This window comes from Crinia signifera, chromosome 3, assembly GCF_055691185.1.
Source record: "Crinia signifera chromosome 3, ASM5569118v1, whole genome shotgun sequence".
Classification (NCBI taxonomy): Eukaryota; Metazoa; Chordata; class Amphibia; order Anura; family Myobatrachidae; genus Crinia; species Crinia signifera.
This window is the reverse complement of record NC_139219.1, coordinates 161,831,350-161,858,696: the sequence shown is the minus strand read 5'-3', so window position 1 is coordinate 161,858,696 and position 27,347 is coordinate 161,831,350. Positions and strand designations below refer to the sequence as shown.

At 40.3% G+C, this 27,347-nt stretch overlaps 2 protein-coding genes across 2 annotated transcripts in view; one reads left to right on the top strand and one right to left on the bottom strand.

Annotated features, from left to right (window-relative positions):
- Positions 1–27,347, top strand: part of LOC146062934 (G-protein coupled receptor family C group 6 member A-like) — a 72,753-nt gene that overhangs the window by 22,563 nt on the left and 22,843 nt on the right. Inside the window, exons 3-4 of the mRNA XM_083174942.1 lie at positions 18,889–19,186; positions 19,325–20,053. Coding sequence (XP_083031068.1) covers positions 18,889–19,186; positions 19,325–20,053 — 1,027 coding nt within the window. The remainder of the gene's footprint in view (positions 1–18,888; positions 19,187–19,324; positions 20,054–27,347) is intronic.
- ZUP1 (zinc finger containing ubiquitin peptidase 1) overlaps positions 1–27,347 on the bottom strand; it is a 237,305-nt gene that overhangs the window by 189,459 nt on the left and 20,499 nt on the right. The gene's annotated exons all lie outside the window — the stretch shown is intronic.

Here is a 27,347-nt window from a genome sequence, read left to right as displayed (position 1 = left end):
ACTAATCATCTAGGGAAATGGCTAACACAAGCTATGGAATCTTAGTTAAAAACAGGGTGCATGAGAGAATGTGACCACAATAAGACTAATTAAAAAATTAATCTAATAAACATATTGTTTATTAGATTAATTTTTTAATTAGTCTTATTGTGGTCACATTCTCTCATGCACCCTGTTTTTAACTAAGATTCCATAGCTTGTGTTAGCCATTTCCCTAGATGATTAGTGACAGGTGTGTTGGTAGCTGCTCACCTATAAAAGCGAAGTCTGCTGTGAGCTTCAGACCTGATAGCATGCCTGGTATCAAACATTGATGTGATAGCTATGTGTATTGCAGCCATTTTCAGCGATAGTGGTAGGACCTGCAGAACAGTGGGGTCCCTTGACGGGGGCTGCAGGCTTAAATGCATTGATCAATTCATGAACCAAATCTCCACTATTTATTATCAGTTAATTTAGTGTGTGCAGAGCCCATCCAATGTCTGTTTAAACAATGTGGTCACAAGCCATAGGGCACCCCAAAACTAGGAAAGGTGAGTGCCGATGTTAAGTGTATATATTGTTTATTAGATTAATTTTTTAATTAGTCTTATTGTGGTCACATTCTCTCATGCACCCTGTTTTTAACTAAGATTCCATAGCTTGTGTTAGCCATTTCCCTAGATGATTAGTGACAGGTGTGTTGGTAGCTGCTCACCTATAAAAGCGAAGTCTGCTGTGAGCTTCAGACCTGATAGCATGCCTGGTATCAAACATTGATGTGATAGCTATGTGTATTGCAGCCATTTTCAGCGATAGTGGTAGGACCTGCAGAACAGTGGGGTCCCTTGACGGGGGCTGCAGGCTTAAATGCATTGATCAATTCATGAACCAAATCTCCACTATTTATTATCAGTTAATTTAGTGTGTGCAGAGCCCATCCAATGTCTGTTTAAACAATGTGGTCACAAGCCATAGGGCACCCCAAAACTAGGAAAGGTGAGTGCCGATGTTAAGTGTATATATTGTTTATTAGATTAATTTTTTAATTAGTCTTATTGTGGTCACATTCTCTCATGCACCCTGTTTTTAACTAAGATTCCATAGCTTGTGTTAGCCATTTCCCTAGATGATTAGTGACAGGTGTGTTGGTAGCTGCTCACCTATAAAAGCGAAGTCTGCTGTGAGCTTCAGACCTGATAGCATGCCTGGTATCAAACATTGATGTGATAGCTATGTGTATTGCAGCCATTTTCAGCGATAGTGGTAGGACCTGCAGAACAGTGGGGTCCCTTGACGGGGGCTGCAGGCTTAAATGCATTGATCAATTCATGAACCAAATCTCCACTATTTATTATCAGTTAATTTAGTGTGTGCAGAGCCCATCCAATGTCTGTTTAAACAATGTGGTCGCAAGCCATAGGGCACCCCAAAACTAGGAAAGGTGAGTGCCGATGTTAAGTGTATATATTGTTTATTAGATTAATTTTTTAATTAGTCTTATTGTGGTCACATTCTCTCATGCACCCTGTTTTTAACTAAGATTCCATAGCTTGTGTTAGCCATTTCCCTAGATGATTAGTGACAGGTGTGTTGGTAGCTGCTCACCTATAAAAGCGAAGTCTGCTGTGAGCTTCAGACCTGATAGCATGCCTGGTATCAAACATTGATGTGATAGCTATGTGTATTGCAGCCATTTTCAGCGATAGTGGTAGGACCTGCAGAACAGTGGGGTCCCTTGACGGGGGCTGCAGGCTTAAATGCATTGATCAATTCATGAACCAAATCTCCACTATTTATTATCAGTTAATTTAGTGTGTGCAGAGCCCATCCAATGTCTATATATATATATATATATATAATTTCATGTAACATATACTTATTTCCTTTTATTTATCTATCTTTCTATCTATCTATTAAAATTATATTGTAGTATACTCCAGAGTTTTGTCTATATAAGTTATATGTAAAAAAAAAATCAATAAATATATATATATGCACAGACAGAAGATGACCCCAAGTGTGCCCCTAAAAGCAGCTACTCTATAGGTCCCCCCTGTTAGAGGGAGACAAATGTAATGTTGAAAAAGGAATTATAGAGATCGCTGATGAACTCCACACCTGATAAAATTTCACCAATATTTCGAAATAAAATACAGTATGTACAGCTTCTGGTAATACAAATTGCTATTTTATTAAAAGTCTTCACTTTAAAATTTCATGTTTGCATCCATTCATTTCTTTCAAGATGATGTAACAACCCTACGCATTTTGTCTTTTAAACAGACTTCATCAGTGTTTTTTTTACACTGCAGGTGGTAGAAATGCCAATCATAAGTACTAATGAACATCCATATTTGTACACAATTATTAAATAGGTGTTAAAAGTACATACCAAAATAAAATTATGGTTTAGAGAAAAGAGGCAACTAACGCTTTTTTCAGAGATCCCAAGATCTAAAAATTATAATTAAAAATATGAATGAATTATCGGTGGAGCGTTTTCACATTAGGAAGAGGAGAGCATGTATAAGAAAACAGATAATTTAGATACCTACAGAAGGTTAATAAGTCCCATAGAACATGTTGAGATGCGCCATGTCACAAATGTAGTATGAGAGACAAGGTAATACAGACAAAAAACTTGCGCTTAAGGCACCCCAATGTCGATGTAATAGTCTCCTGCAGCGTTTCTAAAAAGGATTGGTCAGTCCCTTAAAACAACAGTAAACAAACAAACAGATAAGAACCGCGCTGAAAACAAAAGTATAAATAAAATGTTGCTTCTATTTATTCAAGAAAATTAATTGGTATCACTGGCCAGTGAAAATATAAAATAATAATAATACAGGTTGAGTATCCCGTATCCGAGTATCCGTTATCCGAATTATTCCGAAAACCATACATTCCAGAAAGTGAAAAAAAAAAAATTTTTTTCTAAAAACTCACTGGGGACATTTGTAACAGCATCACTGGGGACATGATATGTAACTGGCACTATATATGTGCAAGACAATGATTGCTTGGCATTCAAATTCAATTCCTGAGATAGTACACAAATTTTGTTTCATGTTTTGAAACCTTGTTTTTTTAACAAATAAAATATATTTGTGTGTATTTTATGTAGTAATAAAATATATTTGTGTGTATTTTATGTGTTTATACAGCATACATGCAAGATACTTCAAAATACATAATTGAAATATTAAAATATTCCGAAATACGGAATAATCCGTTATCCAAAATTCTCCTGGTCCCGAGCATTTTGGATACGGGATACTCAACCTGTATATCACAAACAAACATTAAATAGACAATTAAAAGACATATACAGATTGATGGATTTAGACCGTTTTAAAAGCAGATTAACAATAGCCTTTGTTAAGGTGCCTTGGATTGAGTATTTAAGAGCCATCTCAATTTGTCCTTTTGTAAAAATAATATGTACTGATGAAAAAAATAAATAAATAAAATAGTCTCTTACTGTATCCTATCTGGCCAGACAGAGAAAAGGTCCCTTTCCGGATCCTGCAGTGTGGCGTCCCCTGTATATTGAAGTTTGTGTTCAGCAGTAACACATTGGTGATGATAGTGGGATTATGTTTAAATTGCCTTTAGTGCAGGTTCCTGGAAGAGCCTCCTTATATTTCAGTCAGGTATAGATGATGATCATAGGTGAATCTAGGGGGTGGTCCGGGGGTGCACAGGACCACCCATTTGCCCAGCCCCGTGTCTCTAGCCCCCTGGGAACCGGATATACGGCCAGGCAAAGCTGGAACGTTTTCCCTATAGGATAACATGGGACCCGCTAATTCCGACCCCCACCCAGTTCAATGGCTGCCAGTTCCCCCTTCTGCATGGATTCAGTATTGAATCCCGGCGGTCGGGATCCCGGCGTTCAGAATCCCGACGCCGGAATCCCGACAGCCGAAATGCCGACAAGGGGGGGACGTGGATCGCCCCGCCTTGAAGCGGGCCCGGTGCCTCGCTACGCTCGGCACACTAATTTATTCTCCCTCCAGGGGTGTCGTGGACACCCCTGGAGGGAGAATGTGTCGGCATTTCGGTGGTCGGGATTCCGGCGTCGGGATTCTGAACGCCGGGATCCCGACCGCCGGGATCGTAACTGCATCCCTTCGGCATCACTGAAGCTCGAGGTTGATCTCAGTCGAACCCAAATCGCTGGGCCTTCAATCTGATACCAGGCTGGATCCATATGGGTTAATTGGTTCCAGGGATATTGAGGTTAAACCGTTTTTTTTTTTCATTTCTTAAATGTAATTTCATGACTGTGTATGTTTTTTGAGGGCAGATTTCTCTGGAACCAAACAGCCCAGTTTCACGGGACCAAAATCATTTGAAGCCAACTCAAAAGTTCTTCAATATGATACTCATGTAAATGGGTCAGTTGGTTCCGAAGATATAGCTGGTTGGTTAAAGAGGGGTAGGGAGAGGGGAGTGGTTGTCTCTCCCCCTCACACCAGAAAATGATTCTGGGACTATATTCCCAGGTAAATCCCTGCATTTTCTGTTGTGAAAGGGGTATTATTTGAAACAGCCGTGACCCGCAGTGCTCTGAATACAGCCGGGCAGCCCCCTGCTCTCTGCCCAGCTGTCAATGACTGTCACCCCTGCAGCTTCCGCTCCAATACTTCTCCCCGCTTTCACCTCAGCCCGCCCCCTGTTTAATCATGTGGTGCCGGCGCCCGGCGTGCTCCCCCGACGTCATGCACAACAACAGCGTGCACAATATTTCAAATGTCCTCTCGGCTAGAGGGGACACCAGGAGGGGAGTGGGAGCGTGCTCTGCGCTGCGCTCTGCTCCTCTCCCCATAGAAGCAGCTGCACCGCTCTCCATCTCTCCCTGCAGCAGCAGCGAAGGCTCATATAAAAATTTACAGTAAGTGGCACTTTTGGGGGCACTGCTTAAGGGACGCTACAAGTGGCGGTATTTGGGGGCATTACGCATAATGTGTGGCTTAATGTGTAAGAGGCATTACGGTGTTCAGCATCATGTGTAAGCTGCATTATGTGTGCAGCATCATGTGTAATGGGTAGTATGGTGTGCGGCATCATGTGTAATGGGTACTATGGTGTGCGGCATCATGTGTAATGGGTACTATGGTGCCATCAAGCAAGAACCCCCTAGCAATGAGCACAAAGGTAAGCAGCACTTATGTGGCAAATATGTAATGGGCATTACGGTTTGTTATATAGTATGTAATGGGCATCATGATGTGTGGCACAATGTGTAATGGGCATTATGGTGTGTGGCCTTATGTGTAATTGGCATTACGGCGTGTGGCTTTATGTGTAATGGGTATTACGGAGTTTGCTAAAATGTGTAATGGGCATTACTGTGTATGGTCTAAAGTGTAATACCACACCCCTTTTTGTGATGCCACGCCTCCTTCCCATGAGACCACGCCCCCTTTTTGACGCGCGGCTACGCCACGCAAAGGTCCCCCTACAGTTATGTCTAGATCTGGGATCACCCATTACCATAATTCTAGATTCGCCTATGATGATGATATGTATGTATGTATGTATCTATGTATGTATGTATGTATGTATGTATGTAGTATGTCACTTAATTTTCACTAGCGATCAGTGTAGAAAGCCTATAAGGACAATTTATTTAATAAGAACCATCCTTACATTATTAAATTAAATTAAATATTAAAAATAAATATTAAATATTACATACCAAGGAACAGAAATGACCACGGCTTAAAAAATGGACAGGATGTATCACAAATGTAGATAAGGCTAAAGAAAGAGAAAATAATTCCTACAAGGGGCACTCTAAGCTAACTTATTTTGTTAATTCAGCAATCTTATACCTGCATTCGGTGTCCCAAGAAAAGTTTATTAAAACCTAAATTTTATTAATTACATCTTAAAAAAGCTGCAAAATATATAAAAATCATTGTGAAAAGTGTGATGGAAGTGAAATGTTGAAATAATGCCGAACGTTGTGTGTGTGTATTTTAATTTCAGTTCAATGACTGTGTTGCACTGTGTGATGATGGTATGTCCAGTTAACTACAGTAAGCACTTTGCAGAATGTTGTAGTTCTGTAGAGTTCTAACTACAATGTATATAACTAGCTTCTGTAACTATGTTGCTTTATGTTAATATACTTGTATCAAGAGGCTATTGGATAGTGTACACATATATGAGTGATTAACTACCAATGATTATTGGTGAATGATTCACTCAATAGGGAAAATTGAATGAATAATAATTGTGTTGCATTGTTACCATGCGTGTTAATGTTTATATGGCATGGGTTATTAACAGGGGCGGATCCAGGATAAAATGACAGGGGGGGTACCATGATAAAAGAGGGTTTGGGTGGGGGAGGGGGCGGTGTTAGTGGTGCCAGTGTACATGCTAAGAGAGCTGCAGAGAGAGGGTGGGAATGGGATTAAAAATAGGCCCTGGCATTTAAAGTACGCAGGCCCACCATGGCGACAAAAGTGAAGAATGTAGTTGTGCGTGTGACGAAGGCGTGCTCCGCAAAAGGGGGTGTGGCCACTCAACAGGGGGCGTGTCCTTTAGTGTAGTGTACCACACCATATACAAATTCTACACATTATGTAACAAAATACTAGACCCCATTATACTTGACCCTTACTCATGATGCCAAATGGAATGAGCCAAATTTCACATAATGTCACATGGATTGTGCCAAAATTCATAAAATGCCAAATGGATTGTGTCAAAATTCACATAATGCCACATGGATTGAGTCCAAATTCACATAATAACACACGGATTGAGCCAAAATTCACATAATGCCAAATGGTTTAAGCCAAAATTCACACAATGCCACATGGATTGTGTCAAAATTCATAAAATGCCACATGGATTAAGGCAAAATTCACATAATGACACACGGATTGAGCCAAAATTCACATAATGACACACGGATTGAGCCAAAATTAACATAATACCACATGGATTGAGCCAAAATTCACATAATGCCACACGGATTGAGCCACAATTCACATAATGCCACACAGATTAAGCCAAAATTCATAATACGCTTCAAAAACAGGGACATTGTGCACCAAAGGCGTGCATTAAACATTTACCCCATAATGTCCATTACACGTTAAGTTACACGCCATTATGTCCATTGCGTATTATGCCAAACACCATAATGCCTATTAAAAATTATGCTACATAAATGCTGCTTATCTATATGCTCATTGCCAAGGGTTTCATGCTCATTGCCAGAGGTTCCAGGCTCATTGCCATGTGGGATTACATGCTCATTGCCAAAGGGGAATACATGCTCGCGGTAAATGGGGGACAGCCGCCGTCAGGCAGAAGTGACAGCTACTGACAGTGTCAGAGTATGGCTGTATTCAGAGCACTGCAGGTCCCGGCTATTTGAAATAATACCCCTTTCACACCAGAAAATGCATTCCCGGGTTGGCCCCTTTTACACCAGCCTAGTCCCTGCATTTTCTGGTGTGAGGGGGAGAGAAAACCACCCCTCCCCCCCTTTAACCAGTTTTCTCATTTAACTGGCTATATCTTCGGAACCAACTGACCCATTTACATGAGACAAGTATCATACTGAATAACTTTTGAGTGGGCTATGAATGATTTTGGTCCAGTGAAACTGGTACTTTTGGTTCCAGAGTAATCTGCCCTCAAAGAACATGAACAGCCATGAAATTACATTTTAAATATAAAAAAATCGGTTAACCCGCAATATCTCTGGAAATGATTGACAGATATGGACCAGCCTGGTATCATATTGAAGGCCCAGCGATTTGAAATTGAATGAGATCAACCACAAGCTTCTGTGATGCCAGGGGTGGAACTGGCAGCCATCGGAACCGGGTGGGGGGTCGGAATTAACGGGTCCCATATTATCCTATGGGGAAAACATTAAAGCTTTGCCAGGCGATATCTCCGGTTCCCGGGGGGATAGAGACACGGGGCTGGGCTCGTTGGAAAGCCCTGGTCCTCAGCTACAAAATAAAATGACAGGGGGGCGTGCCCAGGTGCCCCCCCTGAATCCGCCAATGGTTATTAATCCCCTGTGGGATCCCATGTCAATAGCACCAATGTAAGTTCACAGTCACACTACAGTGTTAATAATAATAACAGCCTGTGTAGGGCTCCTGATGAGAACTATTGTCCTTCTCACACGTAATTATTAAAGATTTAACTATAGTCCTCGTTGGCTGACACTAAGCTTTACTACTGCAGTGCTGTGATAAACTGTGCATGCATTAACTCCACCAATGAACTGAAGATACTGAACATTTAAACTGTGTCTCCAAAAAATATTTAGACACTGAGCCGCTGTTGTGCCCGCCGGGCATGTAATAGTACACGGCGGTGTCTCAGCAGGTTCAGACAGTTGCGTTGTGCATGTATTAAATGCCGTCCCACAGGATCCCGTCCATCTCAATCAATTACGCGGGAATCAAATGGAGGGAATTAAATGAATGGTAATTCTGTTACACAATAGCCATGTTGACTGATACTTATTCTGCATGATTTGTTAATCACCTGTGGGGTTACATGCTAATAGCGTTGGTGCAGATTCACAGTAAAACTGCAATGTTGGCGGTAATAAAGTTATAATCACTAAAAGCCTATATGGGGCTCCAAATGGAGACAGTTAATTTACTAACTCGTGGTTGTTAAGGGTCTTATTACGGTACCTATTAGTTGGCAGTTTTGATAGGTTCAAGTGGGAAAGAGATATCAATCTCTTTGGAGGAAAACTCCTACTCAAATATTTTTACAGTAAGGTTCCCACTAATCCCCCCGCAGAATCCATCACAGAATTTCAACGTTCCGAATTCCCCTTGGTACAAGAATACGCTATTGAGAATCTTACCATGGAAGAACTCGAAGCTGTGAGGATTCTTGATGAATTAGGGTCAGAGGACTATCCTGAATCCACATCAAGACAGATCTGCAAGAAAAAAGGCACCTACTATCCGCCAGTTGTTGGGACTTTTGTGGATTTAGTATCCATAGATCTGGATATACTATGGGCCAAAAAACTGAGGGTTCATGGAAATCAAATGATAATCTCACATCAAATGAACATTTGGCACTTAAAGACATTCAAATGTGGGATGATGTCGAAATAAAACCCTCCGATAAGGGGGCCAATATTGTTATTTGGGCCAAACAAGATTACATCAAAGAAGCCATGACGGAATTGTCAGATCCCACATGCTACAAAAGCTTGTTATTCAATCCTGCACAAGATTATATGAGACAGTATCATTCCATCATTCAAGTAGCCCATGAACAGGCCACAATCACCAAAACAGAATTAGAATTTTTTGGCATTAAAGGATCCCACAACACCCACATTCTATATACTGCCAAAAATTCATAAAAATGAGATTACCCCTCCGGGTCGCCCAATAATTTCAGGGAATGGGTGTCTGACTGAACAGGCCAGTAAATATCTGGACAATCATCTCCGGAAGTATGTTACAAATTTACCTTCCTATGTACAAGATACCAGAAACTTATTGCGAAAACTGGATGAAATCAAATAGATGAGGGCGTCTTATTGATAACATGTGATGTTGAATCGCTATACACTAGCATAAAACATCAACAAGGCATCAATGCTCTGAGATATTTTTTAAAGAGTGAGACCCATCCCTCCTATGCTGAATTTCTAGTGGAATTGATGACATTCGTACACCACAAGAACTTTTTCGTATTTAACGACAAGTTCTACTTACAGGTCCGTGGCACAGCTATGGGGGCAGCTTGTGCCCCCACTTATGCCAATGTGTACTTAGGATGGTGGGAGGAGACTATTGTGTTTTGTGAAGACAACAAAAAATATATCCAATATATTCTACTGTGGGTATGTTAAATTGATGACCTCCTAATTGTGTGGGATGGCCCAGCCATACTGTTCACAGAATTCCTTGATACCTTAAATAACAATGATTTAAATCTCAAATTGACACACGAGATAAGTAAGGAGCAAATCCCATTCCTGGATTTGCAAATCAAAAGAGATCCAGATGGTCGCATACAGACAGATCTTCACAGGAAGAAGACAGCCACAAATAGTGTGCTACATAGAACAAGTGCACACTTCCCCCCAGTCCTGAGAGGTATCCTATATGGGGAATTCTTGAGGTTGAAACACAATTGTTCCAAACCTAATCAATTCAATAACAGAGCAGACGAACTCACAAACAGATTAGTGAGTAGAGGCTACAGTAAGAGAACAATTAAGAAAGCCAGGTATGGTGCCAATTGCAAAGAGAGGAACTCTCTCCTATAGGCCAACAAGACTAAATCAACGGAACCTGAGACTATACGACTAGTAGGAGATTTCTGTTCCGAATGGAGAGATATCCAAGAAATAATCAACAAGCATTGGTGTATCCTCAACATAGACCCCGACCTGGCTCAAAATATAGGCCCCAGAGCCTCAATCAGTTGGAGACGATCATCAAACTTGAAAGACAAAATCGTACATAGTTACTTCTCAACCATCAGGAACAAAAAGATAGTGATATAAGGATCATATAAATGTGGCGAATGCAAAGCTTGCCACCACATGATCAAAACCACTGCAGTTACAGATAAATACAACAAGAAACACCAAATAAGGGACTACATTAACTGTAAGTCCACTGGTTTAGTATACTGTATCATGTGTCCATGCAATCGCAAGTACATAGGAATGACCACGCGACCTTTAAAACAGAGGATATTGGAACATGTTGGCACTGTGACAAAATGGATATTGCAAAACACAAACAACTTACCACAGTGGCCAAACATTTCCATGACCATCACCAAGCAGAATCTCAATCTCTGAAAGTGTTTGGGATTGAAAAACTACACTTGGAATAAGAGGAGGTAATATCACTCAAGCACTCCTCAAGAGAGAAAGCTACTGGACATTCATCCTAGGTGGATCCCAACCTTCAGGGATGAATGAATACATAAATTTTGGAGCCTTCTTATAAAAATAAAAATAAAAATAACAACATTTCTGGTGATTTCCCCAATAATAATAATAATAATAATAATAATAATAAATCTTGGTGATCTTCCCCCAAATAAATACTAACCAGATTAACTAGTACAGGGTGTCAGATATATAGAATGAATCCAGTTCTCCCTCTAGACCTGTGGTTATGACCAAAGGATGAATGACTGATCCCCATAATCCCCACTATATCTTTAATAGAGGATATTGAATATTACAACCACAATTAAAGTGAAGAAGTCACGGATTCAAATGAGGATTGGGAGATCAGACAATTCACAACAGTTACTATACTTATGCAGAAACATCAAGATCATCAATATCGATATTATTTATGGGATAGAATTCACTAATCACTTATGACACCACACTATTTCACACTTTTAGTTTCCTTTTGTTTGATCACTCACAATATGATATCAGTTTTCACTCACATCACTTTCAGTTAACAGTCATAATAAGGAATAGTGTCAAAAAGTAATCTTGCACAATAATTTGTCACATTTGTAATAAACATAATATTAATATCACCCCTTTACACTGTAACATCATTTAATACTGTAAACATCACACCATGCTATGTGTATAAATGAAGCACACATATAAGAAGTCACTCACATTCAATATCTTAATTAATAAATAATATTCTCTCCATAGATGGTCATAGAATTAATTGTTTAAAAAGATACTTAAAAATAATAAAAATACAAATAATAATAAAAATCAACATAACTAATTTTTTTAAGCCAATTTAATTATTAGCACACATACAGCTACACACATACAGCTACCAATCACACAAAACTGTGTGGAGTCAAGCTGAGAGCAGACCACAAGGAGTGTGAGACACACAGACCCTTGCTGATCCAGATAAGGCTCCACCCCAGATGCAGAGTTCCTGAACCTACTTTTCCTGAAATGAGTACTTGATACAGAATCATATCAAGGATCGCCTGATTCAGAACTGATTGCTGATCTGCAAAGTAGTTAGCCACCACCCAGACCGAAAGAAAACCTGCCTCGTGTAATGACAAGTACAACGAGGAATCACATCAGGACTCACCGCAAGTCACAGGGGAGTACTAGCCTCTTATCTAATTCTCTATTCTTGAGCGCCCTTATTCATATTTCAAAACTATTTCCCCCAAACGCATTGATATCAATCTGGTCATCTATTGGACATTTATCACATCAATCAATTCTGATAGGATACGAGTCCTGTTATAATCCTCCCCAACCCGACAGCCGGGTTGGACCTACGATTAAGCATAACAGCAAAACGTACGTCAGGCTATTCGAGTAGGATGCGGTGCACATAGCTAATGTGACCGGTCCTACCCGTTAGTAGCTGACCGCGTGGAGCGTGGACTTGCATTAAGCATTGTAATGTAAATACACTGTGTGACTATGCATTAGTTGGGCGCTTTGATTCCCATGTAATAGTCATTGGGAGATGGGATCACATGTTGTAATATCCAATACGCGCATAACATAAGCGCCCAAACCCGCTGAGATACCGCCGGGTATTATCACATATACGGCAGGCTCAATTAGCGGTTCAGTGTCTCAGGGGCAGATTTATTAAGCTTGGAGAAGAGATAAACTGGAGATAAAGCGGAGAAAAGGTAAAAGGAGATAAAGCACCAGCCAATCAACTCCCAACTGTCTTTTTCAAACACAGCTGATTGGCTGGTGCTTTATCTCCTTTTACCTTTTCTCCGCTTTATCTCCAGTTTATCTCTTCTCCAAGCTTAATAAATCTGCCCCTCAGTACGTTGTGAGACACTGTATGTGTGTTCAGTAAACTACAGTTCATTGGTGAATACAATTTGTGCTTGCACATGCTTGATCTAATTTAAACTGACACAACACTGTAGCGATATCATTTACTGCCGGGATCCTGTGGAACGGCATTTAATACATGCACAACGCAATGGTCTGAACCTGCTGAGACACCGCCGTCTACTATTATTACATGCTCGGCGGGCACAACAGCGGATCAATGTCTCAATATTTTTTGGAGACACAGTTTAAATGTTCAGTATCTTCAGTTCATTGGTGGAGTTAATTTTTGCATGCACAATTTATCACAGCACTGCAGTAGTAAAGCTTAGTGTCAGCCAACGAGGACTATAGTTAAATCTTTAATAATTACGTGTGAGAAGGACAATAGTTCTCATCAGGAGCCCTACACAGGCTGTTATTATTAACACTGTAGCCACCCCTCCCCCCCTTTAACCAGTTTTCTCATTTAACTGGCTATATCTTCGGAACCAACTGACCCATTTACATGAGACAAGTATCATACTGAATAACTTTTGAGTGGGCTATGAATGATTTTGGTCCAGTGAAACTGGTACTTTTGGTTCCAGAGTAATCTGCCCTCAAAGAACATGAACAGCCATGAAATTACATTTTAAATATAAAAAAATCGGTTAACCCGCAATATCTCTGGAAATGATTGACAGATATGGACCTTCCTGGTATCATATTGAAGGCCCAGCGATTTGAAATTGAATGAGATCAACCACAAGCTTCTGTGATGCCAGGGGTGGAACTGGCAGCCATCGGAACCGGGTGGGGGGTCGGAATTAACGGGTCCCATATTATCCTTAATACTTACATTGGTGCTATTGACATGGGATCCCACAGTGGATTAATAACCCATGCCATATAAACATTAACACGCATTGTAACAATGCAACACAATTATTATTCATTCAATTTTTCCTATTGAGTGAATCATTCACCAATAATCATTGATAGTTAATCACTCATATTTGTGTACACTATCCAATAGCCTCTAGATACAAGTATATTAACATTAAGCAACATAGTTACAGAAGCTAGTTATATACATTGTAGTTAGAACTCTACAGAACTACAACATTCTGCATAGTGCTTACTGTAGTTAACTGGACATAACATCATCACACAGTGCAACACAGTCATTGAACTGAAATTAAAATACACACACACAACGTTAGGCATTATTTTAACATTTTTTTTGTCACTTCAATCACACTTTTCACAATGGTTTTAATATATTTTGCAGCTTTTTTAAGATGTAATTAATAAAATTTAGATTTTAATAAACTTTTCTTGGGACACCGAATGCAGGTATAAGATTGCTGAATTAACAAAATAAGTCAGCTTAGAGTGCCCCTTGTAGGAATTCTTTTCTCTTTCTTTAGCATATGTCTGTACTAACTCCTGGGCAGCACCTCCCTAATAAATTAAGCCGGAATATATGGCAATACACTCACTACGCAAAGGGAATATCTAACTATCACAACACACATTTTTTGACTGTGCGGATTATCCATTTCCTCCCAAATGTAGATAAGGTAAATATCCCAAATAGATAAACCAGGGAGTCATCAAGTTGTTGGCATCCTTATAATGCTGCAAATTCTGGGTAACAATAGGCCCCTCCACCACCTTATCAGCGGGGAAGATTGTTATATCTTCGAAAGTAGACAGATCCTTCAAAGCAGATTTTGCACTTTTACATACCTCCCAACTTTGCCTTAACAGGAAGCGGGACGTAGCTGCTGCGCTCCGCAGGCGCGCCGGAAATATCGGGGGGGCCCTAATTTCGGGGGCGTGGCCTATACTCGTGGCTCTCCCACGAGGCCACGCCCCCATTTTGACGCTATGGGGGCATGACCCAGAGGCTCTGTGAGCCTCTAGCCATGCCCCCAGCCCCCTGGCTGTGGGAATAGACGCGTTTATTCCCCGCTGTATAGCAGCCGACAGGGGGGACTCCCAACAGCCCCCGCTCACCGCGGGACACTGCCGGCCACGGGAGGGACAGCGGGACAGGCCCTGATAATCGGGACTGTCCCGCTGAAATCGGGACTGTTGGGAGGTATGCTTTTAGATAGATTATATACAGTTGTTGATGGGACTTTATCACACAAATCAATTGTGCTTGTGATTGTGCGTGTAAACTATTTAATCGCTGGATTCACAGAATACTTTTTACATGGGTTAAATGAGACATTGACTTAATACTGTTTTCTTCAATCTAAGTATAATACATATGTCTTCTGACAGTCTTTCTGATTATCGATGAGCTACATTGATTTATTGCAATGATAGACATGATACAGTGTATTCTGATTAGCGATGAGCTACATTGATTTATTGCAATGATAGACATGATACAGTCAGGGCCGGCTCTACCACTAGGCAGCTTTAGGCATCTGCCTAGGGCGCCGGGATCTAGGGGGCGCCACCAAGTCTGCAAATAAAAAAATCAAGGATATCTATGAGGATCCTTGTAGTATTTAATGCAGGCGGTGGCTGCGGAATTTCTAAGACCTCACCTCTATACTTTCCCTTGAGTCATACTTCCTACATTGCTGCCCCTTCTCCTTGTACTTTGTTGTGGGTGCAGAGGGGGGAGTAGGTTGAAGTTTTGCCTAGGGTGCTGAGAAGCCTTGCACCGGCCCTGGATACAGTGTATTCTGATTAGCGATGAGCTACATTGATTTATTGCAATGATAGACATGATACAGTGTATTCATTCATTGAGTTGTTATTCTTCTGATATCTGTATTGTGGTAGGAATGTTAATGCGGATACATTGATTCCACCTAGATACCAGAATGTTTCTAGGTGTTGCACAATATTCTTCCGGTAGGAACAGGATTTGTTTGTTTGTTGTGATGGGGAGCTATGCACATATGTAAGCTTATAAAGGATTATAAAACCAAAACGTTATAATCTTTGTCTGCGGTCACTGGAGTCAAATTTATTATATTGCAAGTGCCACCTGTGTATAATACCTGCCTTTTCCTTGTTTGGAGGGCACCACGCTGGAGGATTTAAGTCGTAAATGTTTGGCAGGCTGACCACAGAACCTGCTACTACAGTATATATGGCTATGTTATTTACTCAGAAAGAATAGACTTGTGAATATATAATTAAAGCTCCCTTGTGTATTTTTATAAGTAATATATTATTAGTAATATTTTCTGGAGTGTGAAGCTATTAGTAAATAAATGGTCCCCCGGTGAATATTCCTAATCTGATGTTAGTAGCATAAGTATGAATAATTATAAAGGAGGTAGAGGAAACTTGTGTTTATGTTAACCTCAGTTTACCTTAAGCCAGGTACCCATTAGTGGGACAGGAAAAAAGGTTAGTGGCCCTAAGGTCATAATAGGAGCGCTAATTGTGTTATAACCAATTCACAAAAAATGTATAAATTTAATAGAATTTTTTGACTGAATAGGATTTGCTGCTTCTTATACACGGTGTGTACCCTTAGATTGCAAGGAATAGAGATTTGTGACAGCAACAATAAATTGTAGCTACCACTTTCAGAAGCGTAGTCCTGCTCAGAAAATTGTTCACACAATCTGAATATCAGTAAATTTATTAAAAAGCATAATTCATAGTAAATTACAACTTTCAAAGTGCACAATGAATAGACAGACAAGACATACAACATGAAACATATAATAAAAATCTATATAAATCATTGTAAAATGCAATCCTATTGACGGGATGTATTATCTCCCAAGGGCAGGGACAGGGCTCTGAAGGAGCCCGTCCCTGCGATGTGCTGAGCCGGGTGCTGGGTAATCTACACATGCGCAGTTAGTGCTGACCCTCCCGCCAACCTCGCTGACCGCATTGCCCTGTTGGCAGTGTGGTCTGCAGCCCATAAGCTACAATGGACTACCACCATCTCATCACCGATCAGGTATGCGAAGCGCTGCTGCCCGATGATACATCGGTCACCTTTGCATCCCCCATAGTAACCTATGGGGGATGTGGCCGACGGCGGTGCAGGAGGGATTGCAGCAGGGTTCGGCGATTCCTGCTGCGGGCCGTCCTGATACATTTGTGGCTAAGCCCTGAAAACAGCTGTTTTCAAGGATTTAGCCACAAATATTGAATGACAAATGGTAAGATGTATCGAGCGTAAAGTGATAAAATGGAGAGTGATAAACAGCCAGCCAATCAGCTCAGAACTTCCATGTCACAGGCTGGGTTTAAAAAAATGACAGTTAGGTGCAAGTTGGCTGGTTGTTTATCACTCTCCACAGTATCACTTTTTGAAACTTGATACATCTGGCCCTATGCAGGCATTGTGCCTAACACAGACTTAGGGCAGTATCTAATTACCTGCAATCATTGATCGCTGGTAATTGTATCATCAGGGACTATCCAATTAGCCATCACCACACATCATCCATCCCCTCTGACCTCATCCACATCTCCCTGCATACCTCCCTCACCTCCCCTGTTCCTCCTGGAATACCTGATCCATCTGTAATAAATTGTCTCCCTTTCTTGATCTTTTCATCTCAACTTCTCTCACAGAAACTTGACTTTTACCCTCTGACACCAGGTGCCAAATGTAATAGGGTGAGAGTTTCAGAAAGTGAGAGATTTTGGGAGAGTTTTCCCATGTTTTTTAAAGCAGCAATCAATTACATGGCAAAATCAACCTGGTTTTGCAGTGTAATTGATTGCTGCTTTAAAAAACATGGGAAAACTCTCCCAAAATCTCTCACTTTCTGAAACTATCTGAACTAAGAGCTACCTACCTTGGAGCAACCCCAGACTACTCCATGTGGCACATCAGGACCTGCATCTCCGCCTAATGCAAGCTCCTCTCTGCCTCTCACAACATACATACAGATAGTGGTAGATGCTCAAATTAGTTCAGTAAAACTTTTCAGGTGCATGCAAGGGAGGGGTTAATACTTAGTAAGTAACAAGACATTGGTTCCCCCGGCACACTGAATAGTTTTAGCAACCAATCTTGAACACTACATGATGAGGAGCTTGCATTAGGCGGAGATGCAGGTCCTGATATGCCACATGGAGTAGTCTGGGGTTGCTCCAAGGTAGGTAGCTCTTAGTTCAGATATACCAAGTAAGGAGCCATTATCATGTGGCTCCTTGCTGACTAATTGTAGACCCAATTTAGGGTAACAGTGGTGTGGTGCCCCTGGACTGGTTGGGCTGGGTGGCTTTAGTGCGGCATGCCCTTACATTCTATTAACACCTTTCCCTCACTAACACTGTCTCTCTCTTATTTTAATTACATTTCATTTATCTCTCTCTTTATGAATAGCTTCGGCTTCCTATCACTAATTATTAACACTTAGTATCTCGCTGTCATGCCGCACTGGGCCTCCTAGCTTATGAGAGTTTTTGGGGTGCCACACTGTGCACCTAGCTATAGCGCTAGAGACCCCCAATATACAGAGAAGCCTTGACGCGGCTTGGGGGCCTATCATACACCTGCGCAGGTATATGTAACCAATATATCTGAATTCTATTATCATGTAGTGTTCTAGATTGGTTTCTAAAACTATTCAGTGTGCCGGAGGAACCAATGTCTTGTTACTTACTAAGTATTAACCCCTCCCTTGCATGCACCTGAAAAGTTTTACTGAACTAATTTGAGCATCTACCACTATCTGTATGGACAATTTGAGTGCCAACAACTCTGTGAGAGATGAGCAAACTATCTGCTAATAATGCCCACGTCGTTCACATTTGTTATATAAATTTAAATAAAAAATGTTGTGTAAATAAATATTATATTTCCTACAGTGTATAAGGAAAACATTACAGGTCATTATGATGAATAAAAAAGTTTGCTTGGCAATTTTCACACCATTTTTACGAATTCACTTTGCATTCAAAGGGTTAAATTCATTGATAAGTTACATCTACTGTATCTGTGATGAAAAATTAGGATTTAAAAAATATCTCTGCATCAATAAATATTATTATTCGAGAATTTTTTTAACCTTCTGACTAAGCACCATTTCAGAATTGTTAATGCAATGGTGAACATTACTGCTGCTGTTTTTTTTAAAGATTATTTTGAAAACTGTATATTTATTTCTCTATTTCAGCCTATACATAAAAGGATTGGCTGATGTTCTTTCCATGATCTATGCAATTGAAAACATTAATAATTCCACATTGTTACAAGGAGTTAAGTTGGGATATGAGATTTATGATTCATGTTCTTATACTTTGAAAGCAGTTGAAGCCACACTGCGGTTACTTACAGAATCTGCCACAACAAATAATTCCATGGAAAATAACTACATACAAAGTACCCCTCATATCAAAGCTGTTATTGGAGATATACATTCAGGAATATCCATCGCAATTTCTGGGATATTAGGCCTTTATCTTATACCACAGGTACAAAAGTACTTTACTTGATTTACAGTATACCGTAATTTGTTTTCAAAATAGATATTATAAATGAGATTTCTTTAAAAAAAAATGTTCATCTGTATGATATATGTAATAATGTTATATGTACTTTTATTTACGCAGATAAGCCCAGCATCATCTGCTGCTAGTTTAAGTGACAAATTAAAATTTCCTTCCTTTTTACGCACCGTTCCAAGTGATATTCACCAAACAACAGCAATTGTGAAACTGATAAAACTATTTAAGTGGAACTGGGTTGGAATCATCACAGAAAACAGTGATTATGGACAGTCTGCTCTAGAGCTTTTAAAAAATCATTTTGAACAAGAAGGAATATGTACGGCTTTCTCAAACATTGTGCCATCATATAATGGAGATCCAACCTTGCAAGAATCGTTAAACAGTACAATAAATAAATTAATTACAAGTTCAGCCAATGTTGTTGTTGTCTTTGCAGCAGAATTTTTTGTCAGTGATCTTCTACTAGAATGCATTAACGTTAATATTTCCAAAATTTGGATTGCGAGTGATAGCTGGTCAAATTCAATGATATTTCAGAACATTGAAAACATTGAAAAGGCCGGTACAATTCTTGGAACAAATTTCAAAAGGGGTAATATTGACGGCTTTGAAGAATATCTAAGAAATAAAACAAAATCCAATGAAACATCAAATTGTTTTCTTGAAGAATATTTTCAGTCGGGATATTTAATTGATGACTTATTGGCAAATTTTGACCTGAGTGAAACATACAGTACATACCTGGCTATTGTAGCCATAGCTCATGCACTCACGGATATTTTATGCACAGATGGACATTGTAAAGATAATTCAGATTTCCTACCAAGTCAGGTAAGACTAAAGAGTATTGCATGATTTCATTAATAAAATAGTATTGAGCATCACCAGATCAAAAAGGCAATGTGTATTGTACTTTTGCTGTGCTCCTATAAATGTAATTTAACTTTCATGAACAATTACTGCATGTACCAGTTCCTTTTTGTTCATGACTTGCACAGAATTTACTATTTTATTATGTTGGACAAGGTCAAACTAGCGATAAATGTTTGCAAGAAATGCATTATTGAAGGTGCCATGTCATAGGTTCATGTCTGACTAGCAAGGGACATGCCCCATCTATATAAAAAGTTGAAGAGTGTGTGTGTTAGTGTGCATGTCTGTTGCATTGCCGGCACACCGTGGCACTCAGAGCCGCCAAATTTGGCAACAAGGTACCTCTTGAACTGGCAGTGTGCACCTCGAAGCCGTTTTTGGGAAATTTCACTTAGAAATGTAAAAACCAACAAGGTTCAATTTGCCTTAATTGATGATTTGGAAAAAAGATCGACAATCTGGGAAACCGGAGACAAAGGAACAACACCACACCTGATTTCATTGCTGTCGTTGAGTATAGCTGTGTACACAGGGTGCAATATATTGCTCAGTGTCCAGTTTTCATCAGTGACCGAACAGGAGACTATGCCAGGGGAGCCTCAGAGGGAAACAGCTGATCGCAGGAACCAGCGACCATTAGGAGGCTGAACATGGGAGCGTGCACCCAGCAATTTATCGCTGCAGCACAAACAAATAACTGGCAATTTGGTCGCTCATATTGCCAGCGATATTGCACCATGTGTACACAGCTTATGAATGCAAATGCATTCTAACATTATGGTGGAGGCTTTCAACATTTAGGAATAATTGGGGAAATACATAGACCACACATCACACACACGTACACATTGTGTACACACACACACACACACACACACATTGTACACACACATATCACACCATATACGCACACACAGCACACTACACACACATATACGTAGCTCACCTCACACACTTACACATTGGACAGATACACACAACACAACACACACATACACATACATAACACACCACAAGCAGTACAACACACACCCATATACACTACAACACACCCAAAAACAGTAGAACACACACAAACACACAGAACACAAACTTATACCCCTTTTACACCAAAAATCCTGGATCCTACCCAGCATTTGGAACATGGATCCAAACCAGGTCAGATCTGGGATTTGCACCATTTACATTGCGATGCCTACCTGTAGTGAAAATGGAGGCAGCGCTTGAAGATGACATCATCTCCAAGCACTGCGATCACGATCACCCCTGCTGGGACCGCCAATTATCTTGCTGGGGGCAATCCCAGCACCAAGGTAAGCTGCTGGGCTGCCCCCTGTCCCCGTGCACCCCCCAGCCCCCGTCCACGAGGTGAATGAATGCTGCACACAGGCATCCAGTCACTTCCTCCCTGCCTCCGCTGCTGTCTGCAGAGTTCAGCAGACAGCAGCGGAGGCTGATTGTGACCCCATCCAACCTCCATACTGACCACGGGATGTTGCGGTCCGGAGGTTGGGCTTCCCCCATTGATGTAAACAGGAGCCGGGTCAGATAAATGTGACAGGTAGCAGGTGGGAGGAATGTGACATGTAGTGTGACATAGAGGTGCATGTCCCTGCATCACCCCACCATCTCTGTCCCTGCACCACCCCTCCATCTCTGTCCCTGTGTCACCCCACCGTCTCTGTCCATGCGTCACCCTGCCATGTGGCATAACATTATGGTGGAGGTTTTAACAAATGACAATCTTAGTCATCATAAAATGAAATTTTAAAGCAATTTTGGAAATTAAATAAAAACCCCAAGGTTTTCCCGGGTCAGCTAGTACCTTAATAACACTAGGCAACCTTATATCCTCCTCCCCACCATGACCTCAGGCACAGATAACCACAACACAGTTTGAAAGATCAACATTTTGGGGCGCAACCCCTATTTTCAAAGCATGGTCAATCTTTCAACCTGCATTGTGGTATCTGTGACTGAGGTCATTGCCCAGAAGTGCATGACATGGATTAATTATAATATCAACTATGGTTTAGGTTTGGAGTGCCAAACACTGTGGAGTATATATCAGGGAGTGTAGGCAAGTACACATTTAGTATACATACACATGTAGTATACATGGGAGCCACTGCCATCTATCTCTATAATAGGATTAAGTGAGTAATTGGATAACTCTGCTAATCCCCTATTCTATTGTTCTATGTATTGTATTGTAGCTGAGAACAATAGGATAGCCATGGCTAGCCATGGTGAGCCACGGCCTAAGGAAGATAGATGAGATGGGCTCCTACTGTACATACACACAGTCGACAAACACATACACATAGTACACAGACAAACAGCTGACATACACACACACATAGTATACATAAAAAACAGAGCTGACTCACACGTGTAGTATACAACTATACATACACACAGTTGACAAATAAACATACACATATTATACATATACATAGAGAACAAAACACATAGTATACATACCCACAGCCTACACACAGTATACATACACAGTGTCGACTCACAAACACACATAGCTTACACAGCTGACACACAGTATACATACACACAGTCGGCTCACAAACATACATGTACACAGCTGACACATATAGTATACATTAGCTGGAGTACCCAGCATTTTAAGAATGTTTGTTTACAAAAAAAAATTTAAATATATATATATATACACAATATAAATAACATTAGTTGTTTCGTTAATTTACGTTAAAGCGCACCACATTTAGCATCTCCTGATATATTCTGGGCTGCTGGGGGACCCTGCTACTACCACTTTATAACTCTCAGTGTGTGGGTCTGTGCTGCTGCCCCACCACTAGGGGTGCTAGGTTTATGTTACCCCCACAGTATTTGTTCACATATAGTAAGTCATATGTGTACCAAGTTTTGTGTAAATTGCTTCAGCCATTCTGGAGTTATGCTGTCTGCTGAAATACTCTGTGCTGCTGTCTCATCCCTGGGGGTGCTAGGGGTGTGTTACCCCCACAGTATTTGTTCACATATAGTAAGTCATATGTACCAAGTTTTGTGTAAATTGTTTCAGCCATTCTGGAGTTATGCTGTCCTGATATATTCTGTGCTGCTGTCCCACCCCTAGGGGGGCTAGGTGTGTGTTACCTCCACAGTGTTTGTTCTCAGATTGTATGTAATATATGTACCAATTTTGCTGCAGTCATTCCAGAATTATGCTGTACAGCAATATTTGTGGTTTGTAATTAATAAAACATTAACCGTAATTAATTTTTTATTTGGAATTTTTTTAGTTGCCTCGGCAATGTTTAAATACACTTGTAATACGATCTTCCCTTGTAAACTGTGGATTTGTATAGAAAGACACAATGACAGACAATTATATATATATATATATATATAAACGACCCTATATATATATATATATATATATATATATATATATATATATATATATATATATATACATGGGTAATCCGTGGGCTGCTGGTGTGCTCCCTGCGGACAAAGAGGCGGCACTCAAAGGGCTTCCAGTAAAAATAAATTTTGAGTGCCGCCTCTTTGTCCGCAGGGAGCACACCAGCAGTCCACGGATTACCCATGTATATTACTTTACTGGAAGGCACCTAGGCACTAATTGTCTCATCCAGAGTGCCGACCCCGTCTCTACAAGCTAAATATATATATATATATATATATATATATATATATAAACACAGGGGGCCCAGCACTCACTACAACAAACTGACTCACCTTAACATTCAAATAATCAATAAATAATAATGGGGTTTTAGTTCATGAATTGATCAATGCATTTAAGCTTGCAGCCCATCGCCAAGGGACCCCATTTCACTGCAAGTCCTACACTAACAACTGGTTTTCTTGGGAACCTGGCACCTGCTTACACATCATAGCTGTATATATATATATATATATATATATATATATATATATAGATAGATAGATGCAACCCTGAATTTTGCTCAGTTAAGAGATTATCGGCAATCAGTGGATCTGTGAGAGTCACACTGAGCATATGTTGTGATGGGTTTGTATCAGTGGGTGTGATCGATGATTTTGGTAATCGGAATTAGCGTAAAACAACAATTGTGGTATTTAATGAATTAAAAATGTACCGTAATTTAGATTTCATTTTTTTTGTTGCCTTGGTTGCATTTTAATACGCTCATATGTAAAATTTCACGATCTTGGCTTGTAAACTTGGATTTGTATAGGAAGATAGAAGGACAGAAGAACACATTTTTGCTTTTATATAGTAGATAAACAAAGCAGAGACACATACACAGTATACATACATACAGCTGACACACACAGCCGACACACATAGGGTTGATTCAGGATTGCTTGTTGCATTCCGAATACGGCCCAGCCCCAATGGTTGTGTTAGGTGCATGTGCATTTATGCACATGTGCAAACCCCGGCAGCAAATGGCTTTGGCGAGTTACACACTCATCGGGCCGTGCACTGCGGGGAGGGAGGGTCGGGGGCGTGCAGGCTGTGGCAGTACTGGAATACCCAGCAATTTATGGGCAACCCCATATCAACGCTTGGCATTTCCCTGGGTACAAAGGCGAGTTGATGCCTGCCAGTGGTGGGCTGCTCACATCCCATTATATCAGCGTCCGCCCCCTTTATGGTGGACACCAACGGAAATCAAAGCCAGTCTAGACTGACTTTAATTTCCGAAGGGGAGCGAAAACATTCGATGGTCGGCGACCATCAAATGATTTCTCTCCCATGTGGCTGCAAGCAAGAGGATGTGTTCTTATACACATCCCTTCGAATGGTACAGAGGGGATTCAGTGACAGGAGAAGGGGGGCGGCATTCAGACGGGCAGCGTGAAGCCGCTCGCTAAGCAGCGACGACCACTGCTTAGTGAGCATTGTAAATCAGGCCCATAGTATTCATAGACACAGCCAACACACACATAGTATACATAGACACATCCAACACACAAATAGTATACTTACACACAGCTGACACCAACAAAAATAGTATACATACACATAGCCAACACACCAGAGGCGTAGCTTGTTCAAGGCAGCCCCCGCCACTGCTTGGGGGAGCGGGGGCTGCGTGGGCGCCAGCTCCCGCCCGGCGCACTATGTGCCAAAGCGGGGCTGGCTGCGGGCTTCGTTCTGTGACACTCCTGTGCAACTGCGCGCCGCCTGCCGCTGCTGCACAGGCGAGTCGGCCGCGGCTCAGGCGCAGCCATGACAGTCTGACAGACTCACTGTCAGACTGTCACATTGCCCTTGATGGGGCCGGCGGCTGTCCAATCGGAGGGTGGGCGGGCGGGCAGCTGTGAAATGAGAGGGCGGGTGGGGGGCGGAGGAGTGGCCTGGCACTAAGTGACAGGGTAAGCAGCAGTGACACGCTGGAGAGGCCAGACAGAGAGAGGAGCCCGGGAAACTGAGCATTGAGCAGGGAGGGAGCCTGGTTGCAGAGTGTGTGTCGACCCAGACTTAACTGAAAAACGGATCCAGGCCAGCATTGTTAAATAAGAGGTGTGTTTTTACCAATATAAAGAAATACATTTTAAACAATTATATGTGTATGTATATATATATTATATATATATATATATATATATATATATATATATATCTTCCACAATAGTGTCAGGCGCCCTATGCTTAGAATGATAATTTCAGTCACTCCTTAGTTAGCTTTTTCTCAATAAACCATACATATATTAGCATATAAAAAAATTGTTTATTAAAAAGCGAAGATTTTTTCTTAAAACCAGATTACTCTTGACACTGGAGTACGCTTTGTTTTTAAAGATGCAACCCAACGCGGTTCGTCTTTAAGCAAGACTTCATCAGGGGTATAGATTTTTTTTTTTTTTTTTTTATACAATGGTCTAAAAAAACATAGAATACAGTTCAGTATTTTTGTAGGAGAGACATACAATAAATTATTCATATATGAACAGTTTTATTAGGAATGAAACCAATCTAGGGTATGACCCGTGGTATAGCACTTAAGTGTAAATCCTTTAGGCTGTAATTAAGCCTTTTAATAGGTTAAATTTTCACTATAAAGTGGAGAAAAATGGGGAACATAGGAGGAGGATCCCAAATAGAGGATGAAGATATGGAGGTGGAAATAGAATATGGAGGTGGAAATAGAATAGTGCAATGGAAGTAACCATTTTTTAGGAGACTATTATTTTATATTGATACATCCTACTGCTTTCTTTCTTTATGCAGGAGTAACAATAAATAAAAATAAAAATGAAAAGACAAACGGAAGAGAAAATTACCTCTGTTTGGACTGAGATGAATGTGGTTATAAGGGTGTTTCCTTGGACTTTTTGATTATTTCTAGGCTTATATATGAGCCTTATGGTGGTATGTTTCACTCCTTTAAGGTGAAATGAAGTACATACATTACATTTATGTTATAACTAACCTCATTGGTTTTTTATACGTTATTTATTGGTTTATAATATACTTTATATGGATTCAGACTATGGTCATAAATCAAATTAAGTTCTTATTCCTTAAGAACTTAATTTGATTTATGACCATAGTCTGAATCCATATAAAGTATATTATATTTGTTTTGTAGGAACCACTATTGCTCCTTATACAGATCCATAGGCAGGTTTATGGTCATTATGTCCTTATAAGGTAGGTCAACTATGATTTATTACACTAATAAAAATTATATCATAAATCTCATTAGCTAAATGGCCTAATAACCATTTATCATCCTTTATTTATTATAGGACAAAATAATTTTACTTTATATATATAAATTTCCATTCCTGGAGGCTATTGTATTAAGATCAATTGTGTGTAAAAAGTTGGACCACCGAAAACACCCTACAAACAGTCCCCACGGAGAAGTATACTAGGATTAGATATACCCACAGGGTATGTATTCTATAATGCCTTTAAAAAAGTTTTGTAAATAAATTGACTATATATTAATTCTTTAAGCTAAAAACATCATATATATTTCGGCTAGGATATAAATACTACCAGTTGGTCCGGGTGGACGAAAAAAAAGGTTACGGTCCCAATCCAGTAATTGTTTTCAGGTAAATAGAAACCAATAAATAACGTATAAAAAACCAATGAGGTTAGTTATACCATAAATGTAATGTATGTACTTCATTTCACCTTAAAGGAGTGAAACATACCACCATAAGGCTCATATATAAGCCTAGAAATAATCAAAAAGTCCAAGGAAACACCCTTATAACCACATTCATCTCAGTCCAAACAGAG